A 23114-nucleotide genomic window follows, 5' to 3' on the forward strand; every position below is an offset into this window, starting at 1 on the left:
TTCCTAATATGGTATTCTTGAAATCTTGATCAAATTTGCCAACTTTTTTGTCTCCTGTAAATTTTCTGTAAAGTGAACGGTTTTCGTGAAATTTGCAATCAAAAATTTAAAATGGCTGCCATTTTGAAATTTTTTCAAAGTAGTGTCTTTAAAGCATAAATATTCATGACAAATTTCACATCAATACATTATTTCGTACTTGAGATAAAAATTCCTAAGTGAAAAATAAAATGGCAGCTATAAGGATAACCGCTGAGTTTTGTACACTTAAAATACAACATTTTTGGTCTCCTATCATCCAGGAGCAATACCCTAAAATGTTCGACACTACTTCTGAAACACCCTGTATAACATATCTACACACCGTGATTAATATCATCACGTTCAACTTGAACAATAATAATCTCTATCAATACTAGCCTATACTTGGTCAGTTCAAATAATTGACGACATGATAATTAAGTGTTACGAATTTATTTTCATTATTTACTTGAGTATTCATTTTAATAAGAGTTCTTCAAGGTTGTTTGTAACATTTTTTTATAGGGGTATCATGGAGAATGTTCGGAAAACGTAGCTAATTTTCTCCATTGTGACTTATTGTTAATTATATAGAGAAAATGAAATGTTCATATGATAAAAAATAAAAATGAATATACGAGTGTTTGGTGGAAAAATGTATTTATTGTAAAAAAGTATAGTACATTACTTCTACACATGAATTGATATAATCAGTGGATAGAGCATGATATAACTAAGCAATAAATGCATTACAAAAAATCAAATAAGATTATTCATTCATTAATTTTGAAAGAATTTAATTTAATTTGGATTTGAAGTGGGCAGAAAATACAAAAAACTTTCAAATACTACTTTTGTATATTAGGCTACATCAACAACTTTGTATTAAATTTATTGTAAATTATCAATAATTTTGGAACAGTCTCATATCATCCTATATAATTATATGCTAATAATTTTGAATTGTCATTGTTTCCTGTTTTTTTAAAGTAATTTCTCCAGGTAATTGACCACAAATATAAACATTTTTGGATGTACCACTATATTATTATACATCAACAACTTTTCATCAAATTTTAATAATTTGAAGTAGCATAGAATATTCAGTTATTAAATGGTGAATTGTCATTGCTTTTAATTTCTTATTTTTTATTTAGCGTGTCAGGCACATTCAAATGTTTTCTCCAAAATTACTTAAAGTTAGTATTACAAACTAGACTATAGATACGAGATCATTATTTTTGAATAAAAACGCATTTATTGTAGTTTGCAGTTACAGTAAATAACAGTTTCAACCGGTCAAAGAATTTGATGAAAGTTTATTCTAATGACTGAGAAGATTAGAGAAAACCATTTACGAATATTATGCAATGAAAATTATGTTATCACTAGAATGAACTAGACTATTGCAAAATATAGATATGTATATACCGTACATTGATTACGCAATTATTATTTTTAATAAATTGCAATTGTAAGTATTATTGTATGGATTATCATCAAGAAACACATTTCCTACTTGAACAGTACCACATATTTTACAGAAATTCTCAGCAGTTGATGAAATACTGCGATTATCAAATATATCAAAATATATCATGAGTGGAAATATTTAATAGAATATTTAAATAGAAATAATTGAATTGACGATATTGGTAAACTTTACTGAAATATTACCTCAAATGAAGGTGATAATTGAACTAAAAATACACTATTATACAAATAGTTTTTGACTATTATGGAAGGGCTACTCGTGAAAATTAAAAAAAAAACAATTTTTAAATTTTTCCCCCTTAGCTATAAAAGTCCCCTTTTTAAACTTTATTTTATCAAGAATGTTGCTTTAAAACTCACTTCTAGAGATTCAAATTTAAAATAAAATAATAGTGATACACAGAATTTGAAATTTTTGGATTATGGTCAGCAGGATAAGAATAATAGTACCGTATTATATTTCACGAACTACCGGTACTGAAAATAACGGTGAACCAAAGCATGGTAATTTATCTTGACACTGTAACAAACTAATATAATAGGTACCGTACCGTAGTAGACTTATCAGTAATCGTAAATTCAAGTGAGTCTACATCTCCATACTAAAGTGTAATACTACATGGTCTAGCTATTCAAATGCAAATGCCCATCAACTATTGCATAAATGCATAATCTAAAACTATTCTATCAGCAGAATTATTTTTTTTCTTTAGTAATGTAGGTACTGCCACATTATTTAATTTCATAAGAGAAGAAAACGTACAAATTACAGTGAATTCATGGACAAGGTAATTTACTAGAGAATGGCATTAATTTTCCGGTTTTGTGTTGATGATTTCAAAAGACCACTAGCAGCTCAATCTTAGTAGTAGATGAAGAGAGTTATAAACTATGATTATTAAGCTGAAAAAATATTATTTATGCTGGTAAAAAACAATATTCAACGGTATTTATTTATTCAACCATCAACTGTACAGTCCAATTTTACAAATACATTTGATTGTGGAATACATAAGAATATTGTACTACTTAACCTTAGACAGTAATGGTTCTGTCAAATTTATACAGTGGAATCTAGTTATTATTATTCTGTGGAAAAATCGCTATACGAAAAAAGTATCTTGATAACAAGATTGCAAATTCACCAACAATGGAATACATATGATACGATCGGAAAGTATTCTTAATGCACATAAAATGATCGATAGCTATTTTCTCAACACGTTAGGTTTTATGCTTGGTAGATGTTAATAAGTTACTATAGCAGTGGCAGAATATGCGAAACGTTAATGCTTCTGATGGTCTTTTCATATGGTCTGGGAAGCATATCTTTTAATCTATGTAGGCCTATTTCGACAAATAAATTCATGGAAATTTGACATAATATGCATCTGGAATTGAGAGTAGAGCTAGAAAAATTGTAGTATACAAAAGTAGCCAATAGAACACGACTTATGTACTGTACAGTGTTTTCTTACTTAACATCTCGAAATTAAATCATGTCCTTTTGTGTAATACAAAATTAATTAGTCTCTACACCTCAGCTCTCTACAAACAAATAATAAAGTTGAAAAATACAGTACAATATTGAAATGAGTAGTACTACACAGTACAAACATTTTATGAGTTCCAGTAATAAATTAGACAAACATTGTATAGGATATTTTGAACAGTTTATTCCATAGTTGTAATTAACATGAGCTATTTTTTTATTAGCACTTAAAAACTTGCGTCATCTTTTCTAATTATGAATCAAAACTATCAAATCTTAGAATATAGACCCTGTTTTCCGATGGCAATAACTTTTAACTTTGATAATTTAGTCAAATTCAATTACGGTAAACGTTTATAAAAAGATGCCATGAGGTAAGAGTATTTTTAATTATAAGAAGCTCCAAAGTCAAAAATAAATGAAGTAGTTGTTTTTAGAGTAAGTTTGAATGACATCTTTAACACGCGGAAGCAGAAAAAATTCTTTATTAAACTAAAAATTCAATTATGTAACAATTTGAGCTGTATTTGTAGTATTTAAAAAAAAAGATATCTGATGCCTGAAATACCTACACATTTTCACGAGATTGAAGAAACAATAAATTCAGATGAAATAGATTCATTTTAGTACCTCGAGAAAATAAGATAATAATTAAATTTGACAGTCAATAAGTTTATGATGTGAGAGAAGTTCAATTAACCTATTAAAAAATTTTTTTTCTTTGAACTGACTCAGTGAATAATAGAGAGCATAATATGGGCGGATCGTTCCAAATGTTAAGAATAATTATCATCAATTTAGATAAGAAAGAACAAATCACTAGGGGACCGCCAATTGTAACTAAAACTACCTAATATCTTTCGGTAACAGATAGAAATAAAAAGATATCTGTTGAGAATTAAAACCTCAACAACATTAATAAACAATTAAAACACTTGATAATAATCTAAATTTGAACAACACAGGTTGAGTATTATATCTAGATTAAGATAAAGACTGAAAACTTCATGTAAAAGAGATTATTACAAGTGATCCACTTATAATTTTTTTTAAATGATTTAACATACAATTCCGACAATCCAAATGCAATTTCGGTTCCAGAAATTATAGAAATAAATTATACTTTTTTTAATGACATGAATCTTGAATAGTTCTAGTTCATTGAAGAAATAACAACCTCCACTATCAATATATAATGTTATACTGTTTTCCTCAAATTAGCATCAAATCAGATACAATTAAAAAATAAACATATTCTAACAGAATACACAAGGATCACATAATTGAAACAAGCTTGACTTGGAGATTCGAAAGCTTAAATAGAAATTAATCAAAATAAACCTAAGATTATTACTCAAGCTTTTCAAAAATAGAGTACCGTAACTTACAAATACGGTTATAACTCTCACTCAAATGAATCATATTACTAAATCATAATATTCAGTACAAGCAAACTAATAATAAATGATATATATATATATATATTAAGAGTTCTTCATAAATGAATGCAATCTCGATCATTTCTACTAAGAAATTGAACTCGACTGTTCATTGGTTCAAATGCTTATTCGAATACCAGCAAACCTGATGCATTTGATGAAGTCGAGTAAAGCAGGACAGATTAAGTCTGTGTATCGGGCTTTTCTAAACTTTTTAATGGTGACATTTTTAAAAATACAGTATTTCAATTTTGATTATATCAAGTTACAAAAATAAAATAAATTTCTAAGGTAAATTTTTTTTATTATTTTTTATTTTTCAGATACGGTATGAGTGCCCAAACTGAAACCTTTGGGATGAGTAATTTTAGAATTGGTAGCAAATAAATTAAATTCATAAATTCATTCATCAAACTTTGAAAATACTCTCTCTGATGTATTGCTTTTAGAATAACATATTTGATTTATCATAATATCAATTAATTTTAGTGAAAAAATATTAAAAGTTATACTACGAAAAATAAAAAAATTTCTATACCTTATTTGATAAAAATGTCTTGAAGAATCCTATGCTTGGAAATTTAATGATTTTTGCTATCAATTCTGAAATAACTCATTCCAAAGATTTCAACTTTAGGCGCTCATATCATTATCAAAAAGTAAAAATAATAAAGAGTTTTTCTTTAGAAAATTAATTCAATTCGGTAACTTACATAAGTACAACCGTACCGGTAATACTTAATGTACCACCTGTATTGAAGTATATTATAGGAATGAGTTGATAATGAGTATGATGAAAATAATGATATGATGAATAGTAGCTTGAAAGGTTTCGATGAAATAAATCTACTTGAAAATAATGATGAACTTTACCTGGAATGACTAGAAAATAAAATAAATTAGAATTAGGCTTCATTGAAATCAAATAGTGAATCTTGGTAGCAAATTAATAATACATTTCACCTGGAATGACTAGAAAATAAATAAGAAAAAAATAAAATTAACTTGTCATATTTGATGTTGTCAAGCAACATGTAAAAATAAAGAAGACATCTTCATGGAGTAATTCTGATCTTCGGAACTTTATTGTGTTCGAACGGAAATAAAATAGATAATTATTGAAGATGATAATATCATTGTATTATAATAAGATTGAATAACAAAACAACTGACAATTCTCCTTGTCAAGAACTGACGAATAAACACAAAGTAATCTGAATAGAAAAATTTTCGAACAAAAGCACAAGTTAATTTTGGAATATCACAGATGTAATGGGTAAGAAGAAGAGGTCTATGAGGTGGTTAGTTGGATGTTTTCGTTGCCGTCCTTTTCGACGCTCTCCTCTTGATCGCACGGCTCGTAGATTTCGAGTCGCTGCTTCAAATTGGACCTCTGCTCTTCCAGGGTTTGCACTTTGATGCGAAGCGACTCGACACCTTGCCGCAGCATTTCCAGCTCGGCATTTTCTGCTCGTTCCGAGCATAACTGCTTGATTACATATCTGTATGAACCGGTTAAGAAATGCTGTCCTGAATGAGCGATACTAAACAACAATTCTCATATACTTGGAAAATACAAAGTTATTTGAAAGGTTGAGGAGCTTCATTCTAAAATAATCCAAACATAACAAACATTATTATATTGGACGGTGGCTTGCTGTTTTGTGTTATTCAAAGGTTAAAGGCTTTCAATTGAATTTATTGGAAGACAATGGAGAATAAACTTGAATGCCGTATGACGTCATCTCTCAGCTTATTGAAAAAAGGAAATACAGTTGTACTGGATACAGTACTACATACGCAGATGGCTAACTTGAACGAAGGAAGCGGCGCTTTGCACTGTACAAGGTAAGATTGGTACGGTACTCATACTTGTATTCGTAAAGTCCACTCAAGCTCGCTAATAAATTGTACAGTAGACATTGACTGAGGTAAGAAGTACTCCGAACAAGGCATACAGTGTATAACTTTTAAAATCAAATAAATATTTGAAGGTCTATGCGACACGGAATTTCAACTCATAATTGATGGTGAAAACCGTACATCGATATCTCAAACCATTTCAAAGTCACATTACTAGTAGTTCTGTGAACAGTAGACCTCACGCAGTATTCTCATCCACAAGTACCTGATTGAAACTATAGACCTCATGGAAATACAGTAATAGACTGGCTTCTCCACACATCTGTGTGATCACTTGTCAGCTGATTTATGATAAATTTTTACTCTAATATTGGCGTATGAAGGAGGCTCCTTTTTCCTTTTATATAATCCTTGAAATGCAAAATTACCAAAAACCTTGTATATACGTCGACGCGCAATTTAAAAAGGAACATACCTGTCAAATTTCATGAAAATCTATTACCGCGTTTCGCCGTAAATGCGCAACATATAAACATTAAGAGAAATGCCAAACCGTCGACTTGAATCTTAGACCTCACTTCGCTCGGTCAATTAATCAATACCATACAAATCAGAAATGGAATTTATACGTGGTATTGATTAATAATGTGAATATCTTCGAAATGGTTCGAGATATCGATGTGCGGTTTTCGCCATTAATGTTGTATTGAAATCCCGTATTGAAATCATGTATCGCATGACCACCTTCCTATTTAAAAAAAATATACTTGCATCCAAAATGGCGGATCCAAGATGGCGACCAGATTTTTAAAGTCATGGTGAAGTAGTTTTTTTTTTAATGGCTCTACAGTCCTGGGTGGACTTTGGCCTCCTCAACATAGCGCCTCCATTCGTCTCTATCCTGAGCACTCCGTCGCCAGTTTGCCACGTCCAGCACCCGGAGGTCTTCAATCACGTCCGCCATCGTTCAGCCATCTTGTCCGTGGTCGACCTCTCTTTCTCGTCCCAAGCATTCTTTCTTCCAGGAGTCTTGATGGTACCCTCTCGTCACTCATTCTAGCTAAATGTCCAAGCCATTCAATCCTTCTGGCCTTTATGAAACGCACCATATTTCCTGCTCCAATGGCCTGGTCTATCTCAACATTGAATCCGGCTCTCCACACTCCTCCGTCACATATTGGTCCCCAGATTCTTCTGTACATTTTTCTTTCAAATGACCTTAATGCTTTTTCATCTTTGTTCAAGATAGTCCATGTTTCGGCCCCATAGGTTACAACTGGTCTCACTAGCGTCATGAACATTTTCACCTTTGTTTTTCTGGATATGAGCCTGCTTTTAAATATTTTTTGATTAGCAAAGTATGCTCTGTTGCCTATCATTATCCGATTGTGTATTTCTTGACTGGTCTTATTGTCTGCTGTCAGGGTTACCCCAAGGTATTTGAACTCTCTGACGCCTTCTATAACACAGTCATCGGCTATTTCCAGATTACATACTTGCCTTCTTGCTTGATTTGCAGACATTCTCATATATTTAGTTTTATTTATGTTCACTTCAAGACCCATCTCTCTTGCCTCTTCCCTCATTTTGCTAAAAATTTCTTTGAGGCTATTTTGATTTCTTGAGACTAGGACAACATGATCTGCATAAGCTAATACTTGGTTTGTTCTGTTGATTATAGTTCCGCTTGTGTCGAGTTTCTGTAGCACCATCTCTAGAACCATATTGAATAGTGTTGGAGAGAGAGCATTGCCTTGTCTAACACCAGTAGTAACACTGAACATTCGGCTAGTTTTGTTACCTATCTTAACTTGAGCGGTTGTGCTGGACATTGTTAGCTTTATGAGACTTGTAAATTTTCTCGGTATTCCATTTGCAAGTAATACTCTCATCATTCGCTCTCTCCTGATGCTATCGAATGCCTGGCGGAAATCAACAAAAAGCAGATGTAGATCTGTATCATACTCAAAACATTTTTCCATCATCTGCTTCATGGTAAAAATTTGATCGATTGTACTTCTTCCTTGTCTGAAACCACATTGATGCTCTCCCATTATTTCTTCCACATACACACCTAAACGCTTCAAAAGCCATGCAGAAAAAATCTTATATGAAGTACTTAGCAGTGTTATTCCCCTGAAGTTGTTGCATACCATTTTATCCCCCTTTTTTAAAATAGGACATATTGTTCCAATTTTCCATTCATCAGGCATTGTCTCTTGTTCCCAAATCCATAAAATCAAGGTATGCATGGCTCTTCTCATCCTTTTTCCTCCATACTTTAGTAACTCAGCTGGTATTGAGTCCCCTCCTGGAGCTTTATTATTTTTGAGCTTTTTCAAAACTTCTTCTACTTCAGCATATATTGGGGGCTGAATTAGGGGCTCAGCACTATCATATACTATTGGGTCTTCTTCATCTTCAACTAGATTCAATAAACTGCTAAAGTGGTCAGCCCATCTATCCATTATCTCGCTATCTTCACCAAGCACTCTTCCATTCAAGTCCTTACATGCTATCAAGCTTGGTTGGAAACCTTTTCTCATCCTTTTCACTGCTTGGTAAAATTTCCTACTTTCGTTTCGCTCGTTCATTATCTCCATGTTTTCAGTGAGCTTTTTCATATATTCTCTCTTCTTTCTTCTACAAAGCTTGTTGGCTGTCTTCTGACTCTCCATATACTTAGCACGATTTCTCCTTGTTTTCCTTTGCATCATCGACCTTCTATCTTCATTTTTCTGGTTTACAGCTGCCTTGCACTCATCATCATACCATTCTATGTTTCTTCCCCTACTTCTCTCACCAAGGCTTTCTGTGGCGACCTCATTTACTGTTCTTTTTAAATTATCCCATAGCTCCTCTATATTCCTGTCATTACCCTCGAAATCATTCAGGCCTTCAGGGATAGGTCTTTCAAGTTCTCTTTCATATATATCTGTCCTCTCTCCATTTCTCAATTTTTCTATGTCCAACATGCACCTTCTTAGCCCTCTTTCGTATCCGACTCTTGATAGTCTCTCCCTCAGCTTTACCGAGACAAGGAAGTGATCAGAGTCACAATTTGGACCTCTCTGGGATCTCACATTTATGATTGACGAGGCATGTATTTTAGATATCAACACATGATCAATTTGATTGTTTCTGATGAGGGTGAGGTCCAGGTACCCATGTGAATATTTTTCCTTGGAAAACATGTACTGCTGATTATCATATTGTTTGCTATTGCAAATTCACTCAGTTTTAAACCGTTCTCATTTGTTACATCATGTATGGTGTTCTTGCCTGCCACTGTGTTCAGAAAATCTTCTTTCCCAATCAGGGCATTCAAGTCTCCTATCACTATCAGCATGTCATATTTGGGTAGCATTCTGCATTCCCTCTCTAGAGCTTCATAGAAACTATCTTTTTCATTTTCATCCCCCTCCTCAGTTGGTGCATACACAGAAATTATTGATATATTCCTAAATTTGCCTTTGATTCTTATTCGGCACAGTCTGCTGCCTGCAGGGTAGAAACCTAGTATAGATGATTTGAGATTTTTTCCAATCATGAAGCCCACTCCACCTTGCCCTGTTCTGTCTTCTGGTCCACTATACAACACTGAGAAATCTTTTTTCTCTATTTTTCCACTTCCGTGCCATCGTATTTCCTGGAGAGCAATTAACTCTATCTTGAACTTTGTCATTTCATTAGCTATCTCCATCATCCTTCCAGCTCTCATCATCGTTCTCAATTCCATATGGCAATAGTCCAATCCCCAACCTGGAGGACCAGGTCATTTTTTCGGGTTTCCCTCCCTAGCCTTTGGTAAGCCAATACCAAACTACAAGGCAGCAGTCAATTTACTTTCAGGGTTTTCTTCCCTTAGCCTTTGAATATCCACTGATCTCCGTCTGCAAGGCAGCAGTTGTTTGCTGGTTTTGGTCCACCCCGGATATTTGATTTCTCCGGTACCCCCTATATCTAGGAGGCATTCCCCAATCCGCCACCTGGGGAGGTGCCCGATAGGAGACCAGCAACTCCCACAGGCATGGTGAAGTAGTAGCCTATTATTTTCAATTCGAGTAGGATCCCCAATCACACTCACATTTGTGAATGAGATACTGAGTCGTTCTCATAATTTTTCTTCCCTTCTAGTCCAGTCACTATATACATTGGTGCATGCAATTTATATTGTAGTTTTGATTTTTTTTATATATTACTAGCAGGGAAACCATGCTTTGCTACGGGAATTAGAAGATAAAATTATTTTTGTGAAACATTTATAATCTAAATTCTACCAAAATTTATTGTTATAATCGTTTTTAAGATTAGGCCACAACTTGGCATGAAAATTATTGAGTCAAATCATTCAAATAATTAATTGATATGTTGGAAGTGCTCTGTAGAAGAGTAGTCTAATTGCAGCGAATTTTGTAGGATATGGGGCGGGGCTTAAGAGTCACCCTCGACTTTATTCATTGGCAATTAATATTTCCGTTGACAGTTATCAAATTAGCAGTGATCATGTTATTTTTGCTTTGGCAATTGAAGATTAAATTCCAAATTAGGTTGATTTGGAATTTGATGAATCTGTATCCATGGATCTCTTGCTTATTCTGGAATTTTTGTCATAGCCTGTCGCTTACTTTTCATTTCACTCATCCAAATGTGTAAAAGCAGCCAATCCACTGATTCTTTCTTCCATGGAAGTCCATTCATACATAAGAGTCCATTCATGATAGTATAACATTTATTGTGGCTGATTTCACATGTCCTAAACTCTACAATCATGAATATTAAAGTGGGATCATTTTAATGTGAATTTGCATGAATCTGAATAGAGTTCATTAAATCACTTTGATTTTAGACTACCATTATTACCATTATATGATTTTTTTCTTTGATCTTAACTTGAAACCAAAAGCTTAGGGATGAAAATTTGGATGTAAACTAACTTGTAATTCGATTTAATTTCTATCTAAATTGACAACTTTAGAATTCACTTGTGATCTATCAATATCAATGAATTGTTTGTCTTGTGTTGTAATAACATCATGAAAGGAAATAGGAGCAGCTGATGGAATATTATGTTTTTTCGATTTAGTTTTTAGCTGATTTTGAAACATGAAAATATTAGGCCCAGTAGCACAAAAGCATGTTCAATTTCAATCACGATTAAATTTCATGAGAATTAATCAGAGCAGGGTTTTTCTAAATAGAAGGCTTCTCTGATTGGTTATCTTGGTATTTAGTTCGGATTATGAATTAACAGACATTGTAACTGTCTCTCTCAAGGCCATGGCTGCGAACAAACATAGAGCAACAGAGGAACCAATACAACAGAAGCTGAAGAAATCAGTCGCATTGCTATCACCTCACAATGTACAGTACATTCAACTACCATATGTTGGGAGAGATCGATTTTGAATTTCTTTTGCTATCATCCGGTCACTTCCTGAACCTATTCTTCCAGATGTTCCATGAATACTGCAATGTTTTAAAAATAAGGTCGCCAAATTTGGTAACTCAACTACAGCTATTATAATGTTTTTTATTTGCTCACACTTTCTTACTTTTTCAACAGACTATGGAAAACCTTTTTCTGATCAGCTGCTACTTGAGGGACCAATAACCCTTTCTCTTGGTAGTTTAACGAATTATCCCAGAGTTGAGACCTGTTTCAAAATAATGTTTTTTATTGCAAGCACAATATATTCCTGATTTAATCAAAATCGTTAGAGCTGTTTTCGAGATCTGTCCGACATAGATACATATATCCACAAACACACATATTTAAACAAATTGCTTTCTTAGTATAATTATTGACTTCAATGATTATGATTTCATTAAATGAGAGCTTATTTCATATAATAATAACAGCTGGCATCAAAAGCAGAAATTTCAAACATGATTGAAATTGAAACAGTAGCGATCATCAACATTATTTTCTTCATCAGATCTAAAGTAGCCAGATTATGGTAAAATCCACATCAATGTGTCAGCATTGTTTGAAAGGGGAGCATTGATGCTATTAATGAGGAATAGACAGTCAACGAACTGTTATACATATTCTCCAATATTTTTATCAAAAGCTACCTTATATTTGCTTTGGTAAAACAATCAATGTTTGGGAATAATTGATTCATAGGAAAAGCGCTTTACTTCTATGCAATATATTTTCACATTAGAAAAAGCAACAACAGCTATTTGGCCGTTTCAATAAATAACCCCTTTCTTTCGCCAAAGTTGAATTTTGGCCGAATTTCCTCATTCTTCACAAACAGATTCCACAACGGACACTTCTGAAGTTTTTAAAATATCCCTTTCAGCAGTTTTCGCGATCTGTCGGATATACAAACAAAATTAGTCTCAATAGAATAGGATCAATTGATAGAAGCAACTCCCGTCATGAAAGTTTGTTTTATGAAAAATAAAAATTATCTATACTCTCAGGAATAGCTCTGATTGAAGCAGCAGTGCCCAATCAACTTGTTCTCGATAAATGCATTTTGATTAATTCTTCAACTTGGTGCCAACCTAATGGAATAATCTCAACTTGATGCCAACCTAACAAAATTATTAATTGGTCGCCAGTTATCAACTGTTTCGAATAGGTAGGCTACTCTCTCTAGATTATAGTTATATAGTAACATATGATATGGACATTTCAATTATAATTAAGAGATAGGGAGAAGAAGAATATACATGCTAAAAGGCAAACTTTAAACCCTTAAAAACCACCCTTAGGCTGGTCTCACACTGGAACCGATTTCGTACGACCTTTTGGTCGTGCGTAGTCGTGCGACTTAAGTCGCACGACCTGAGCTCTCACATTGTAGCATACTTTCCGTCGTAGTTGCTCCTCGTATACAGTAAGCTTTGGGCACTATTTAGAAATTTTAGACTTTAAATATATAATTTAAAGTATGGATGGGTTGTTTTACTTGTTAGAGAGTAATAGTTTGTTGACAAGGAGAAGAAGAAAAAGACGTGAACGAAGAACGGAATGGGTTAATGAGATATTTGTGAAGAGAGAAGAGAACGGAGAGTTTCACCATTTAATGAGTGATTTGAAAAATCATCCGGAAAAATTCTTTGACTACTTCCGTATGAGTTTGGACACATTCAACTATATTCTGGAACAAGTTAATACAGGGCTGACAAAACACAGCAACTTTCGCAAAGTGATATCACCGGAAGAGCGTTTGGCTGTTACACTGAGGTAAGTAGTCAATAAAACAACATTTCTACTGTGTTTACTTGTATTTTTCACTATTATTTTAACTATGTTTACATTTTGGTAGTTAATAAATTGGACTCTACGTATTAAGGCTATTATAAACTGAAAATGGTCAAAAATGTTCAAAAATTAAAAATAGCTCTTATGTGTCTATAAATCTTCCTGAACATAAAAAAATTAATAATGTCTGATCATAAAAAGTTATATAAATGTGTTTTAGGGTACTAAACTCTACTGCACATTTTCCATTTGACACATTTTTTAACTCAGAGATATGTAAATATTTTTTTAAACAATAAACCAAACAGGTCCACTTATTGGGCTATTTTTAATCTTTAGAGATGAACTTTTGTAGGATCGAAATCTTCAAAATACGTTTGAAGCCCCTGTTGATTAGATGATGTAGCGTTTTGTAGGACCATGTAATTCATACTTGAAGATGAGGAATGACTTCGACATTCATCAGCACTAGATGAGTGGAAGGAAGGGCTCGGGGAATACTGTTGAGTGTTTTCATCATCAATCACTCGAATAATACTTGCACGTACTGCCAGCTGACGAGCAGGGGGTACCCGTTTTAGAAAAGGGTGCAGATGACTCATCAAAAACTGCATTTCGCTATCAGCCATATTCCCTTTAAAAAGTTTTAGCTTTTCTTCTTCAATTTTGAGAAGTTTGTCGTCAATAGTAGATGTCTCCTTGGGCCGTTTGGATGCTTTCTTCGGTGGTGACTTGAAGACAGTCCGGGAGGGTATTTTTGTTTGTGTTGATGGTGACGAAATTTGTGGTGAGGTCGCAATATCATTTTCTGGGGGAAACTCGCTTAAAACGTCGGGCTCTGGCTCATCACGTTCATCAACCTCAGATGGGACGCTACCTGTCAAGTCTCTTGAAGTAATTGTATCTTTTAGAAACAACATGATTTTGTAATACGGCCATTTAGGGATATACTCTTCTCCTGGGTCACCAGATTTATGCGCATTAGCTCTTTTAAATTCCCTCCTAAAAATGTCTCGTATACCTCTCCATTTCTTCTTAACTTCTTCAACTGAAACAGAAAAATGTGCGGTTTCAAAATGTCTAGTTTCAAAATTTTACACGTAGACCTATATGAAAGGTTCCAAAAACTTTGTTGACATATGACAGTGGAGTCCGGTTAATCCGAACTAATTGGGACCGAACATTGTTCGGATTAGCAGATTGGTCGGATAAGGAGGAATGTTATGAAAACAATATACGGCGTGTCTGTTGTGTTGTATTATGAATGTATGGTACAAGAACAGGTGTTTATGAACAGCCCGAACATCAAAACAACATGCTCACTATATACGCAAACAATGAGTAGAGGAATTTTATTTAATCACATTGTATATTTTAAGATTAGAAAAATCATATAGTTTTTTTTCAGGTATTTGGCCTCTGGATCGTCTTTCAAAACGATTGGCTATTCGTTCCGAATCGCTAACAATACTATTGGTCGCATTGTCCACGAAACGTGCAGGACTATTTGGGAAAAACTAGTGGAAAAACACATGAATTTCCCGTCAAATGAAGAATCCATCAGCATTTCAGAAGAGTTTTGGCGGCGATGAAAGTTCCCCAATTGTATGGGTTCCATCGACGGGAAGCATATTCGTATCAAAGCCCCTCGACACTCAGGCAGCTTACATTATAATTACAAGCAATTCTTTTCTATTGTTCTGCAAGCTCTTGTTGGTCCAGACTACAGATTTATTGCCATAGAAGTTGGAGCGTACGGTAAAGAAAGCGATGGAGGAGTATTTTCGAATTCAAATTTATCAAGAATGCTACAAAATGGTTCCCTCAATGTTGCTTCAGAGCGAAAATTACCTGATACTGAAGTGTTCCTACCTCATGTAATCATAGGGGACGAGGCATACCCATTAAAGACCTTCCTAATGCGCCCTTACCCTTACAAAAATGCAGGACGTGAACAATTAGTTTACAATGAACGTTTATCATTAGCTAGACAGGTCGTTGAGTGTGCATTTGGCATTATAACCAGCAAATGGAGACTGTTAACCAAAGCCATTGAAGTTGAGCCCGAACGAGCTGATGTTATAATCAAATGTATTTGTCTCCTTCACAACATCGTTATTGAAAGAGAGCGCGTACCTTTAAACTTACCTACAACCAATCACTATAACCACAACGTACCCACTTCAACTCGAGCAAGTACTCTGGGTGAAAACCGAGCTGCTAAACGAGCATATGATATTCGAGAACAATTCAAGACTTTTTTTGTAAACAATCCCTTATAAATCTCGAACATTATATACATATAGTTTGCTAGCTTAACCTTGTTTCCTAGCATATCATAATAGGTCGATACTTACAACTTGCTATTCATATGTATCTAAGGAATGCATTTATGTAAACACAGATATAATAATAAAACTAATTTAAAGCATTTAGCCTAAATTATTTATTACATTTACCTTTGATCTTTGATTCTTGGGCAACTTCGTTCCATAGGCGCCGTTGGACATCTCTTGAATGATAGTATTCACTCTTTTGATTCCAGAGGCTTTCCCTTTCTTGGATCAACATAATCAAACTTTCCGTATCCATATTGAATAAAACAATACACACAAACTCTGCAAACACTCAGTTTGGAACACTGTACAAGATACTCAATTCTATAAAAGGTCGTACCAAGTCGATTGAAAATCCCAGCTAGACGGGATCGAGTCGCAGGTCGGATCCAAACGCACGCAGACGCACGACTAAGTCGGTTGCAGTGTGAGAGCGCTCATTATATTTCTACTGTCGGGAATGTTCATGCGTAGTCGCACGATTACGCACGACCAAAAGTCGTACGAAGTCGGTTCCAGTGTGAGACCGGTAAAAAAGTTGAAATATCGCCAAAAGATTTCTTAGTGAGCACCTAGTACGTATAAGGAAGCTATATTCTAAGTTTTGTTGCAATCCATCTAGTAGTTTTCCAGAAATCGTGATCAGTGAGTCAGTGAGATAAGAATTTTATAAGTATAGATTTGCGTACATAAGAGAAGTCCAGAACCAATTTCTTCATGCAAAATTTCCTTGTGCTAGATACAGAGTGGCCCAAAAACCTCGTATTTTCAACCCCCGCTCATTTTCCAGTTTTCAGCTATTTCTGCCAAATCTCGTAATCGGACAAAAAAAATTTATCTGACCTTTTTTCTGATTATAAAATTCTGAATAAAATGAGATCATTCGGAACTCTCTATCTCCATTGAATACTAAGTTATGATTTTTCAAAAATGAGTGAAATTTGAAGAAAAAAATAAATTTTGATGAATTTTAGTTTTTGATCAACAATATCTTGCGATTGTTACCATTTAGATGTATAATTTTAAATCCCTCTGGGCGTATTTTTGCGCTCTACAATCTGAGTTCAGGTAGAGCGCTCTATCTCATACAGATTTCCAGGTACACCTGACGACAATGCTCCTAGTATTGTGAAAAACACCTAATTTTCAGCTTCAACCATCATCACCAACTAAATTGTCGTCACATTGATATTTCGCACAATGTCATAAGTTCATGAGATGATGTTCTATGAGAATCACTTGTTGGATTCACTTCATTTCAGTATTTATTAGTGGAGAGGCGCGCTTAAGGACACCTCAAGGATCAAAATTTCAAACACTTATAACTTCTGACACAATGCTCAGATTTCATCGTACTACATTTCATTCTTCTCGGCTCGTCAAGGCGGTCAAAATTCATGCATCATAAGTCAAATTCGGTCGAAAAGTGGAAAATTATTGTTGAGTGTACTAAAGCCCATATTCCAATACACAAAAAATTGCCAATTTCTATTTTCAAAGCTGCATGTCGTTTGAAATATTTCTGATAAAATTTCCAAATCTAGTGAGGATGTGGAAATTGTCCCCCTCTGCCCACTCCAATCAATAATACTTTCAATTCCAATACCATTCGAAAGTTACAGAAGATTTCAAAAATGGTGATTTCAGTTTTCACATTTTTTCCGTTGATCAAGAGTTTCTAAAACGAGTCTGATACATCATAGAAACTCTCGGTTGATTCCAAATTATAGATAAATTCATCCTCTACGAGCTCAGTTGACTAAAATCCATCTTGAATCACTTTTCCCTATCATAGTACTGCCAAAACCGTTAATATGAAAAATATATCTACAATTTCGAGAGCAAATTTTTCTGTCCGATTACGAGATTTGGCAGCAATAGCTGAAAACTGGAAAATGAGCCGAAAATACGAGGTTTTTGGGCCAGCCTGTATCTAGCACAAGGAAATTTTGCATGAAGAAATTGGTTCTGGACTTCTCTTATTTACCCAAATAATATATTGAAAAATCAGAACTACAATATAAATTGCAAGCACACCCCCTTTCTTATGTCTATATTGACTGGACTATTCCTGCTTTGAATAGTATTGATTAATAATGTGAATATCACTAACTTAAAATTATGTCATTAATTGTCATCATTTGAAATGACAATGGTAAAAATAATAATGGTGATGATTTAATTATTTAGATTAAGTTGAGGCAGAATCAAACCTTTGATTTAGCATTGTGCTCGGACTTAGTCGATTACAGCTCAAGGCTACTTGGCAGACGCAAGTCAACACTAAGATTCAAGTCAACTAAGATGCGCCATGGAATAGACTAGGTCTGTGCCAGAAATCCGGATTATTTTAAAAAAAGTTAGGCGGGTAAAGATAAAATGTCCCGCCCAGAAGGAACCTCATGTAACAAAGTGGAAATAGATTAGTTTTTGGCAAGTATAGTAACAGTATGATGGACAAAACTCACTACCGAGGAAGAGACGTCCGATTTACCAATTCAATGGAAAATGATCTGGTAATGATATGCTATAAATGATTAAAAACATTCTTATTCTTATTCTAATGAATGAATTTGAATATTAAATAAACAAGTAACAGAGATGTGTGTAATTAGTTCTACCAACAAGCCTCAAGTGATTTCCAATATTATTGAGTTATTTTTAGGATCAAATACCTAGTTTCTGAAAAAAACTAAAATTTGCAAATGCTAAAAAATAGTACAGTAATAATGTGATTTGAATTGATCCAACTTTATCAAAAATCTCGAGCGTAAAACTTCTTTATTGCTTTCGCAAAATTTTCGCGCTGCACTACCTGTCGCCCTGTTTTGTTCAAGCAATAAATTCGCGTTTAATACATTTGAAACGCTCTTAATACATAAATAGCTATTGATGTGTGTGATATTTACCTTCATCATGAGGAGCCCCATTATAAAATTAATTTTTCTGAAAATCAAGTTACCAAGCAGTGTGTGATTACGTAACATTAACTTTTGGACAAAATTAACATTTTATCAGAATTTTTGGAGAGAAATAGTACAGGGTCAGCCTACTTTTTCCTCCAATGTCATAATTGTATTATGATTATAGTGTTTTATACAATAAATTAATACAAAATAAAAAAATGTTGTGCTCAGGTGTGTACCAAAATTATGACTCATATCAGCTATTAATTGCTATACTTGTAAATACCAGTGCCTTACCAATGCTTCTATCCACATCGAAACACGTAGGCCTACTTTGAATGATTAGACAGTTGAGTATTGATTTGCTCTCTGGGTACTGTGGATCTGTATATAATAACAGTAGTGACAAGAAGAGATACATGAAGCAAATTCATAGATCACAAACAAAAATCAAATAATTTCAACAAGTTTTTAAATAATTGATGAATTTTGAAAGGATACCCCAAAGCGTCTGAGGGTTTGTCAGCCTCCTCGTATAGCATCACCAAAGCATTCGTCATTGCATCCATTACTCCAGAGCTTTCCAGGTATTTTCTGAATTCCTCTCTTTTGGAATCAATTGGCTGTAAAAAATAAAAAATGAACGATTAATATAAAACGCATTATTATAGTCTATAGTTACTTCAAGATTTCAATTGATTGAATTATACTGTTATTACTTATTGACAATTAATATAGTAAGACATCGAAATAAGTTCTATTCCGATTCTGTATTTTTATAAAGTTGTGAAAGGATTAGTTTAAAAACATATTATAGACACGACGAGATAGGAACGGCATCACTTGTGTATCTTAGACCCAACTATACAATATCCACTTCATTTCCACAAAAAATAAATGCATAATCAATTGGAACGAAAGAAAAAAAATTCCCCACTTGAACTATTAATGTGAGAGGAAAGAGTTCTTATCTTGATAAGCTTTGAAAACTAATAAAGCCAAAGTTGCTGAAAATACAAGTAAGAAAAAAGGAAAAAAATAATAACCAAATGCAAAAGATAATATAAGTTGAAGAGAAATCCACAAGTTAATGTAGTCCTATGGCGAGTTTACAAGTGCTGCCGAATCATCTATATACATTATGCAGATATACACAATCCATGGACAATGCTAAACAACCATTCGATCACCCTTATTTTGTACCAGGTGCACTGCACCCCTCAATCTCATGAATTTATTTAGCATTCAGGCAAATTACAGAAGAGAAGGTTCACATCGCATTAAGGAATGAGTTTTTATTTGCTGAAGTTGAAGTAGCCCTAGGAGAATTAAATTAAAAATTCAATCTTTGTATTGTTTTGTAAATACCTAACCTTTACCTAACCACCTTTATAGGATTTGGTAAAGGTGAGGCGTAGTTTTATGCAGATTTGTCTGGTTTTGAGCTGGAACTCGGAAAAAAGTTATTTGGTACGGAATCGCATAGGTTTATTTTTAATTAGCAGGTAACCCATGCTCCGCAACGGGTGTAATTAAAAACTTGACAAACTAAAAACTTAATCTACTAAAATATTTGAGAATTTAAAATAGGAATATAACCATCCTTATTAAATTAAGAATCTGTATGCAAGTTAATTAGTCCAGTAGTTCAAACGTGATACGTAGAATTTTCTATCCCGTACGTGTATAAGCCAATTATTTCCTTTATTATATTATAGACTGGTACAGAGGTTCCCAAACTGTGCGCCGCGGCGCCCGGGGGCGCCGCAAACCAGTGCCAGGTACGCCGCCGTTGTCCATCAAAGACTCACACTACAAATCAGTGCTGATCAGTCTGTGTGTGTGCCGTGAAAAAAATATTAACAATCTTACGTGAATAGTAAAATAAATATAAAATCTTAAGTCAATAATAAATTACTGAATAATTAAACTTGATGAAAATTATTACTGAATATTATGAAAATTACTTACTAAAGAATATAAACTAAATAATTGATTATAATAAATAATGCAATGCGATTTAAATAAATTATACTAGGTGCGCCAGCAAGCCATATCTGTACTCAAAGGGAGCCGTGAGTCAAAAATGTTTGGGAACCTCTCGACCAGCAGGAAACCCTTGCTCCGCAAGGAACTTTTCACTTGAAAATCTGAAAACTTAAAGTATTGAAATCTTGAAGAATTCAGAATAGACCTATAACCATCCTCGGTTAATTAAGAATCTATATGCAAAATTTCAAATTAATCAGTCCAGTATTTCAGACGTGATGATACGTCAAACACAATTTTCCTATCCCATAAATGTATAAGCCAGTTCTTTCATTGATTATAGTATAAATAAGAGTTTTCTGAATGAAAACAAGAGGCTTTAACTGATACTCTACCCCACGCCTCAGGCCAAACCGACCTGAAGCAACGACTGTACGTAGGCAAAGTAAAAAGGCCTATATGTAACTTACAATTTGATGATAAACTTGACACATTTCATATTATATAGTATGGTATACTTGTGTGGGGTCATTCAGCTCATGCTAAGGACATTCTCCTGCTTCAAAAAAGGCACTTCGTGTGATGACTTATAGCAAGTTTGATGGTCGCTGCCAGTCCATTTTTCAAGGTCTGGGCATTCATACTGTGTATGGACTTTACATATTAGCATCACTCTTGCACGTCAGAAACAACAGTCAATGTTCTCAAGAAGAGAGGAAGTGCACACCTACAATACTCGGGGGAGGACCAACTTGGATGTTCCACACTGTCGACTGTCTAAGGTTAAGGATTGTTTTCCCGTGCTGGCAATCAGGATGTTCAACTGCCTGCCACATTCAGTGAAGGGGCGCTCACCTTCCGCGTTCAAGAACACCCTGTCAAGGTGGCTCATTGGGAGGAGCTTTTATTCTTTAGAGGATTTTTTCAATGATGACTATGCTGGTCTGTGACGCCGCCATCTATGGGTAAAATACAGTTTTAATTTTTGACACGATCTATCCGGGGAAGCCTGGTCATCGATCACGATATTGGATTAGTTTTTGAAAACTTTGCATTGTGAAAAGTTGTTATTAAACATTTATAAAAAAACTGTAATATTTTTGAAGCAATACATTTTGCAAGCAGCAAGAAATATATTCACCTAGTTTTTGTTTGAGGCGTCTCTGACGCACTGAAATCTTCAGCTCGTTAGCCGGAGGTAGTTGTTATCTCTTATGGGGGTAAACTATAAGAGCAAAGTAGTAGAATAGACACCCCCATAAGAGACCATGCTTTCTCATCACGGGCAAAATTCAGCACGTCTACGACACCTGTATAGGTTAGTTGGGTTGGGTGGCTTTCTGTAGCCTTCTAGAAAATCACATTTTTACAAATGGAGTAGGATAGATCATGTCGTAATCACAAAAACTAGAATAATTGTTACAGAAGACAAAACTACTAAATAACTAATTAACAAGACAAAATTTCAACCATATTTCTATGATTTAAATAATTGTGATTTCTGGCAACATAACCTCAAACTTTAGAGTAAGTTTAGTTAGAAAGATTATTGCTTTAATGAATTTCAGTACTGCATTACATCTAGTGAAGTGATAGAAAACAACACACTTGACCAAACATAACACGAACAATTATTTTTATTTATTTTACTTAATAATATAGCCTATATATTTTATAAGTATACTACCTAATATTAACTTATATCTATAGAATTTCAAGTATTCTTGACTTACCCTGCAAACTCCAGTTATACTGCTCATTTTCAGATTTGATTGAATCTGACTTATATACAGCAACTTATCTCTTTATATTGATAAAAGCAAGCAGTTAAAAAGTTTTAATCAAAGTTAATTATAACACAAGGTAGGTACACATTTAAAACTTATAATTTGCTGGGATTTTCCATTCAAATTTTTGGAAGCCACTTGAAGAAAAACTTTAATTAATTATTTATGTATCATAAAAAATAATAACACCCACAAATCTAAGAGCTAACGTTACCAAACTAATAACTTACTGCTGATGCTGAACTGCTCAGAATGCTCGTGTTATCATATCATCTGATCTTATCATGTCAGTGAGTCAGTCGCACTGTGACAGTCGGTAGTCTCATGGGAAACCTTAGACCAGTTATAGAATAGACACGGCCTATTGTATATTCATACCACAGAGATCCTTCTCTGTGTTCATACTGAAAGTCGATGAGGCCAACATCTACTGCCAAATTTCCAAATCGTGACGTCAGCATCAGATAGAAAACTTTTCTGTAGAGTTTGTTTACATTTTTTCCATAGCAGATTGTGACTATTTCAGCGGGAGCGCAGCTGGAGTTTACCATTTTAATGAATAATA

General features: G+C 34.0%; 2 protein-coding genes across 2 annotated transcripts; both read right to left on the reverse strand.

Annotated features, from left to right (window-relative positions):
- Positions 1-1153: 1153 nt before the first annotated feature.
- Positions 1154-22833, reverse strand: LOC111056793 (c-Myc-binding protein). Its single transcript, XM_022344200.2, has 3 exons — positions 22496-22833; positions 19275-19396; positions 1154-5948 (listed from the first exon to the last, which is right to left on the reverse strand). Exons 1-3 carry the CDS (start codon positions 22520-22522, stop codon positions 5738-5740), a joined length of 360 nt encoding a protein of 119 aa, XP_022199892.1. The 5' UTR covers positions 22523-22833; the 3' UTR covers positions 1154-5737.
- LOC111054293 lies at positions 13285-16176 on the reverse strand. The gene is made up of 2 exons (XM_022341285.2): positions 15991-16176; positions 13285-14579 (listed from the first exon to the last, which is right to left on the reverse strand). Exons 1-2 carry the CDS (start codon positions 16121-16123, stop codon positions 13867-13869), a joined length of 846 nt encoding a protein of 281 aa, XP_022196977.2. The 5' UTR covers positions 16124-16176; the 3' UTR covers positions 13285-13866.
- Positions 22834-23114: the final 281 nt, after the last annotated feature.

This window comes from Nilaparvata lugens, chromosome 7 (assembly GCF_014356525.2).
Source record: "Nilaparvata lugens isolate BPH chromosome 7, ASM1435652v1, whole genome shotgun sequence".
Lineage (NCBI taxonomy): Eukaryota > Metazoa > Arthropoda > Insecta > Hemiptera > Delphacidae > Nilaparvata > Nilaparvata lugens.